The following is an 8,172-nucleotide window of genomic DNA, read 5'->3' on the forward strand; positions in this document are numbered from 1 at the left end:
CAGAATTTTCTCTGAAGTACAAATTATTGGTATCTTGTTGGAGTACTCCGGACGGAAGTTATATAAATTCATGATTAATGAACGGCTATCTTAGGACATTAAAAGTTGCTTCCCTTATATATAATTGTAAAAAACGCAAAAACGCCCACAAAAACTGCAAAACGCAACAAAGCCCATAAAAATCGCAAAAAGCAAAATGCACAAATGAAAATTTTTATGTATCTCTCCATAAACCTTCGAACCAAATTTGATGAAGACTCATCCACAGGAGGTGAGATAGTGGTAAAAAACGTAAAATGTAAAACTGACAATATGTATGTACCCCTGTATGGACCTAATGAACCTCCAAACCAATTTGGGTGAAGATCCATCCAAACCATGCAAAGTAGTTGCATGGACATAAAACGGACAGTACTATTATATTTATATAGATTCAGCATGCTCTTGTAAATGAGCATTTGGTTAGATGAGGTTTTAGATCCTTAAAGTTCATGAAATTTCGCTTCAGTGTTACCAAATGCTGATATCGCATTTATAAAGCAAGGATTGATAAGTGCGTGAATACATCTTAAAGAACTATTTTTACGAAATATTTAGCGTATTGTGTCACTTGACAGAATCTGATGTGTATGCCAAATGTGTCCCGTACATTATCGTTGTGAATCAATTCCCTTGTGAGTAAGCTATTTTATTCGGTCAGTCTTTTAAGCGAATGAATGCTCCAGCGTATTATTGTGATATTTTCTGACTCGTGAAATTATCTCAGAGTAGTCAGTTAGGGCCTGGAGGTTCAAGAAAATTAAGTCACAGAGCGTATTTCTTCCCCAATTATGACCGAGTTCGTCACACAGAAAAATATCGTACACAAATATCCAATTGCAAAAACAAACGAACATTTATTTCACACGAAAGCAAAACAAAATACGACACAAGAGGAAATGTGTTCGGTGAATATGTTGAACTGGCAAGAGATACGTGGAAACATTTAACAGTTTCTCGCACCAGTTCAGTGTGCTATCCCTTGTAAGTTACACTAAACGTAAAATAAAACTTAAAAAATAACCCCGTTTTAAGTTAGTTACAATCCGTGAAAAACATTACAATTTAAAATAAAAAAACTAACGAGGGGAAGCTAACACATGGTGCAGTTCTGTACCATAGCATATTGGGGTGGTCGTTATCACGTATTAGGTAGGCTGAGGCGAAGATTACATTAGGATGTGATAGGCTACATCGTCCCGATGCTAGTATTCTGCAGGAAGTAGAGGTTTGTACTTTTTCCAATGCTTCTTCCTGCTCACACTATACTTCCAACATCGCCATACGCGTTATATTCCTTTATGAAAATAAGGTTGGATTCAGTCTTGATTCCCTTCAAATGAGTAGAAACTGGTTAATTGGCTATAGGGTGTATCAAAATATATGTATAAAGGATTAAAGTTGCGCATATGTTTTTGGTTAATAGATGTGTTCTTTGTATCACTACAGAGTCGCAGAAGTGTTGTTTTGTGTCTTACTGTAAGTCGAATGCATATCATCGAGCGTCTGGCATACAGGCTGACTTTGTGTAGCCTACATCTAATCATCTGTAGATTGACACGGCGTCGAGTTACGACTGTGAACATCTGATCCAGTTTCGGAACTTCTATCCCACAGATCGTAGTCTTCTGCTTGCGTTGTGCATGATTTGTATTTGGAAGTAGTTTCACATTTTGGTAACGACACTTGGAGATGCTTGGGACCAATCCATAGCTGCTGCCGTGACTGGCTGGCTTTGATTTGTCTGATGGCACTATACATGGACCAATTCAGATTAGCTAGCTTCCATTTGTTAGATAGTACTATACATGGACCAATTCAGAGCATCTGTCGTGATTAGCTAGCTTCCATTTGTTAGATAGTACTATACATGGACCAATTCAGAGCATCTGTCGTGATTAGCTAGCTTCCATTTGTTAGATAGTACTATACATGGACCAATTCAGAGCATCTGCCGTGACTGGCTGGCTTTGATTTGTCTGATGGCACTATACATGGACCAATTCAGAGCATCTGTCGTGATTAGCTAGCTTCCATTTGTTATATAGTACTATACATGGACCAATTCAGAGCATCTGTCGTGATTAGCTGGCTTTAATTGGTTTGATGGCACTATACGTGAAACATTGGTTTTTCAATTGTACGTTTGTGTTCGATCTTTTTCTGTGCGACGAACTCGGTCATAATTGGGGAAGAAATACGCTCTGTGATTTAATTTTATTGAACCTCTTCTGTAACAACCCGTCATGGCTCATGAAAAATGTGGAATATTTTGAACTCTGTAATTCACTACAAAATAAAGACTGAGACAAGAACTATATATAATTGAAAGACAAATCATTTGATTTCAGTTCATATGAATGACCATTAGAAGCCTGATGTTCATAAGATTGAACTGATGGGGCGGTAATTCATATTATTTTGTACAGTGATTTGTGTCATGTCATAGCTATAATATCACAAGTTCCGATTATCCTTTACTCGTTTTGACCAGTGCACTTACTTAAATCAGGGTTGTTTGTGGTGAATTTTATAAATTTCAAAATTGCGCGTACATATTATTCACTCTTAGGTATTAAAAACATGTTCCTATAAAATATCTATATTTAGATAATTTTTTGCACCTCAAAAATCAAAAAGTTCATTTTCCAAAAACTCCTATAGTTACATAATAAAACAACAGATACATTTTTTCGAATAGGCAAGAATATCAAACTGCTTTTACTGTTTTGTGTCTTAGACTATTAAGTCGTTGTTGAAACATTTTTTGTTATATTTGAAAACTTTGTTCGGTAAGTCACTATTATGTTACGTATTACAATTTCGAATGGTTTAAAACCGAGCTAAATGATAATTTAAATTTAGTAGTTAAATATATGCCGATATATCTCCATTTTACAGTCACTGATACTCAAGAATATATTTTAGTGATGAAAAATTATACTATTTGAGGATAAAGCTAAGGCACAGTGTTTTCACTATTTTATTTCATAAATGCTAATATAAATGTTTCAAAACTTACAACAGCACTATCCCCATAATAAGAAATAAATCATTAGTTACTTCTGAAACGCAAGATATTTTCAGTTATAAAACTTTATCTATTATATCCTTGCTTCCCCAAAAATCTAACAGCTCTTTGCATTTTAGAAACTTACCAATTTTTTCTCGTTTTGCCAATATACAATAATTTCCGTACTGATCGAATACTGTGAAGGTTTGTTCCAAATCTTCTATTTATGAAGTCAAACATAAGACATCAGACACCATTATATTCGCAAAAATCAGGAAAATAAATCAAATATATACACATATGTATATATATATGCATATATTATTACTTAATAAGTATTACGCATTTAGTTTACTATCAACTGAATATCATATTTTATATATTTTAACAGTTTGGATAATTATTAACTCACTAGTGTGTCTGAAAGGAAGTTATGAATGTGTAGAACCATTTGAATAGGAAAGCTGAACTCGATGTTAACAATACTCATCTCTATGTTTTAGTTTTCTATTGAAATGCATATACTCAAAGGTATTTTCACGTCTTCTACTTTATAGCTTTAAAGACGTTACATACGGTTTCGATCGATAACACAACTTACCTCTACAGTCCCTCTCCACTTGTCAGCAGCATGACGAGCTAATTCCATTCTGCGCTGTTTACGAGTCTGATGTTTTTTGTAGATGATCTCAATGATGATTAGGCCTACACCTCCAACAATTCCCGCACCGACTAAAATAAAAACCCCTACAGAAAGAAAATAATAATTAGCTGATAGCTCTTAGATATACAGAAAGTTTCAGTATAAAATCCGGAACATCGTCTCCTTCTCTGTCAACAGGCAGTTACAGTCAATTAAAGTTTTTAAACCTACTATGCCTGTTCTGCTTAATGTTCCACTGAAACAATATAACTTATTAAAGTAAATGAGCAGAAAATTGTTGATGCTATTTAAATAATAATTTTCTTGGCACTGCTGCTAACAAAAACTTGTATTTTTACTTTAAAATACTACAACATACCAAAGACAGAGAAAGCGAGTTTTCATAATCAGACTAGACAGCATTAATCTAAATCGTAAAGTGTGTGAAGCAGATGATATATTACGAAAGAAGCTCTCCTAACGTAGATTTTTGCGTTGTTTTGATATTGCTTTAAGGCAAACGAAACATTACTTTATTTACTCATTCTAATTGATGATTGGCTTTCATGGAATGAAATTTAAACTTAGTTCATAAAAAAATTTTAATTGGAATTTTTTGCTAACGGCTCGGTATAAGTTCAACCTTGAGCTTTAATACATGTTATTTATAGCGATCCTGCATAATGACGTCACGCTCGAAGAATATTTTGTGAAACGGGGTTTTAGCCAGTGTGAGATAACATCGTAATTACATACAGTTGACCATGGTTTACTTATGTGTTTGGGCCTAAAAATATTGCCTAGATCTTATTGTGTACTTCCTGGTTGTTATAGTGTGTATATAAAGAAAGACAAAAGTTAATAACTTTACCATTTTTCGAAAGACAAATTTCTGAGAAAAGAACGAATGAAATGGATATGAAGAATTTATTTGAAGTTAAACACAAAGCTAAACAATGGCCTATCTGTGCTCTGCCACCACGGGTATCGAAGCCCAGTTTCTAGTGTTGTAAGTCCGCAGACTTGTATTGTTTGCTTGTTTACAGTTAAGCACAAAGCTATACAAAGGGCTATTTGTGCTCTGCTCACCACGGGTATCGAAACCCAGTTTCTAGCATTGTAAGTCCACAAACATGCTGTTGTGCCGATATCAAGAAAGGATTTCATAAATTGTGGCAATATTATCGTTACATATTTTCTTATATATATATATTTTTTATATGAAGTTTATTACTTCAAAATTAGGGATAGCTGGTGTCAACCATAGGGATCTCTGATCTGATAGCTCAGCTCAGGTGTCGCATAAGTTTCTGTTCAGGTTGGAAATAACAGTACTTTAAAGTGACGGCCATCACATTAAGCCAATCTTTCTTCAAATTTAGCTTTTAATTAACATTTTTGTCATGCGTACTAGTAACAAACAAGCTTTGTTATTGCCAATTTGTATGTAATGCGTAAGTCGTTACTTATTTTATTTATTTTTTATTCAAACTTAATAAATGTTAAGTGTATGTACATATACCTTGGATATAAATAAATGCATTTTAAATATTTAGAGAAATAATGCTTTCTTTATATTGGTGCTACGAAAATAGTTTTAAGCAAATCGAAAACCACGTTGATCGGTTCTCGTGGGGGCGTTTTGGGAATAAGATTCGAAAACACCACTAATAGTAAGGAAAAACCATTCTGTTAGCGCGAATGTGTTTTTTAGTCACTATGAGAAAAACCTATACACTAGATAGGTGAAGTGAAGAATAAGTGTCACTATTCACTATCCAGCTTATCTCTCTTTGGTTAACTTGTGTTCAGGGTTACAGATGAGGAGTGGAATTATCCGAAACTAATATGACCCAATAACACACGTTGATCAAAGTGTAGATTGAACGGAACCTCCCTTGAACTTAGACTTCAAAATTAAACAAATTTCAGAATACTAAGTTTATGTATAATAGTAAGGAAAGAAACCCAACTGGTTAATAAATGATTTACTCACTAGAAACCGTTTGTTGCCTGAGTAGTTTATATTATACTTTATATAGGTTAATAAATGATTTACTCACTAGAAGCCGTTTGTTGCCTGAGTAGTTTATATTATACTTTATATAATGCCCGCATGTCATAATAATGTTGGCTGTAAATAAACTTCAGAGTTAGATGTATACAAACTTATGTTGGTAGTTTCTTCTGTTTATGTGTTAAAGTTATTTGTTTTGAATTTCACGCAAAACTACACGAGGGTTATCTGTTATTTTGAAGTAACAGACTGGAGGGACGGCAGCTAATCAACACCATCCATCGTGCCAATTCTTGAGCCACTCTTTTTCTAGTGTAGTATTGCGCGAAATACATAACAAACAAATAAACATTTTCGTGGGAAATACTCTGTGTGGGGCGGATTCTGTCTACTTACCCGCCATGTTCTTTAAACCAAGAGTAGCAGGAAACTTCTCATGTTTGTTGTCGCATTTGTCACCCCCAGACAATATCCATTTGTTGTCCAAGTCCTCCATGTAGCCACCTTAAGCAAGTAATGTATTTTGGTTATCTGGAAATCATTTGAAATGTTCAACTCTTAAGCTGGCATAAACTGGAAAGGTATGCCAATTGCGGTTTAAGGTTTATTATTATTATTTACCAAATCCATTCATTAGTTACATTAAATATTATAAACAAAACAAAGTTAGGTGATGAAGACAAACAGGGTAGTTTAAATAGTATGTGTTTTGCGACTTAAAAAAAAAAAACGTTTGATTTCTCCAGATGCTTGCAAATAACTATCAATGTCATATAGGCGTTCGTGTTTTTAATAAATTATTTTTCTAAATATAGCATTTCGATTTTGTTCTTTTTTATAAGTAAATGAATATTTATCAGTGCATTAGAAAAAGTAAAGTTACTCTTTTAGGACTTGAGTTCTAAATACACAAAGTTAAGGAGAGTATGAATCTAATGCTTAAAATAAATAACACTTTAATTTGATTAAATTAAAATGATTGAACTATGCCGTTTTTTTTTGTGCACTTAGAATATATAGAAACAAAAATGCGAAGTAGAATAAAAGTAGAATCAGAAATTTCAATTTAGTTCTTATTCATAAGGTGTGAATTATATAAGTTTCAGTTTCAAGTACTGCAGTAGTATTGAGCTTACTTTCATGCATCTCTAACAAAGCCAGAGTAACTTGATCAGCCCAGAAGCTATTCTTCTGTAAGCCTATTCCGTAGCCTGACCGGCCGAACTGTTCCCTTGCTGTTACCAGATCACAGTCTTGAGCAGCTTCATACTCCAATCGAGAAGAATCCCAGATGAAAGCATTCAGTTCTCTGTTGGGTTTTTATAAAACATTTACCCATTAAAACTAAATGACGATCAAATGTTTTCTATGTTGTTTTTCGTATATTTATTTTTCACTTAAATCGTTAACACAATGCTAAGTTTGCTAACATCAAAACGAGTTTTATTAACTCACAAAGAAACGAACAAGTTTGAATAGATGTATGAAGAAAAAAAAAGAAATTTCTATAACTAAATTAATAAAGCTACTAAATTTTTCATCTTAATAATAATCCGTGTACATTATGCTAAATAATATTTATTGGGCACTAGAGGGCGAAAAATCCTTCCTTCCTGATCTTTAATACATTCGAAATAAACGAATGATCTAATAGGACGATTTTCTTTCTTTCTTGCGTCATTATTGAAAATGAGTTTCACCTAAAAATCTGTGTATGATAGTAATGATAAACTACTTAATATAAGTGCAAATGTGTAAGAAAAGCATATAACAAACTTAAATAGATAGCCAGAACAAAAATGTTTTTTGATAGCTATATTAATGCTGTAAATATTGCAAAATGTCGTTTTTTTCACCTCATCTTCAATTGCAATGTGTCGCTTTTTGAATCAGTTTTACAAAGATGGAGAACGGTTTAGTAAACAAATTCAGGGGCGCCAGTATTTTAAATATGTACGCCAAGTGGAATTTGGGGAAAAAAGCTCCTGAGTTTTTACACTTAGATGGTATTCTACGTAAAGGGCATACTTTTAGGTACTACATAATATACAAGTAAAGAAAAACTTTTCGAAAAAGGACATAAATGTAAGGATGGCTAATATCAATCCTTCAAAAACAATGCAAACAAAATAGTTGGGGTGGCATTTGTATAATACCTACATAATAGCACAGTAACACAGTGTAGTAGAATGTTAATAGAAAAAAAAAGGATAAATTAAACTCAATTGTGATTTAATAGTTATATATATTGTTATATGTTAATTCTTGCCTGTACTATTATGTAGGGAGGATGCAAATGCCATCCCTACTATCATATTTGCATTGTTTTTGAAGGATTGACATTAGCCATCCCTACATTTACTTATTTTTTTGAATTTTTTTTTATGTACTTGTTTGGTTGTTTTTTTATGGAGTGTTTCCATAAAATAGGAGGTTGTATTTATGACCAAGTTTTAAATA

At 33.2% G+C, this 8,172-nt stretch overlaps 1 protein-coding gene across 6 annotated transcripts in view; it reads right to left on the reverse strand.

The window, feature by feature from the left end:
- Positions 1–8,172, reverse strand: part of LOC106467053 (glutamate [NMDA] receptor subunit 1-like) — a 127,079-nt gene that overhangs the window by 6,540 nt on the left and 112,367 nt on the right. For 5 of the 6 annotated variants that reach the window (XR_002612440.1, XM_022395705.1, XM_022395718.1 and 2 more), the window contains 3 exons: positions 6,849–7,021; positions 6,109–6,216; positions 3,654–3,799 (listed from right to left, as the gene is read on the reverse strand). Coding sequence is in view for 5 of the 6 variants with exons in the window: in XM_022395705.1 (XP_022251413.1) it covers positions 3,654–3,799; positions 6,109–6,216; positions 6,849–7,021 (427 nt within the window). In the remaining variant the exon portion in view is untranslated. Of the gene's footprint in view, positions 1–3,653; positions 3,800–6,108; positions 6,244–6,848; positions 7,022–8,172 lie in introns of those variants that run through there. The other variant, XM_022395721.1, reaches the window with a different exon arrangement.

This window comes from Limulus polyphemus, unplaced genomic scaffold (assembly GCF_000517525.1).
Source record: "Limulus polyphemus unplaced genomic scaffold, Limulus_polyphemus-2.1.2 Scaffold77, whole genome shotgun sequence".
NCBI classification, from domain to species: Eukaryota; Metazoa; Arthropoda; class Merostomata; order Xiphosura; family Limulidae; genus Limulus; species Limulus polyphemus.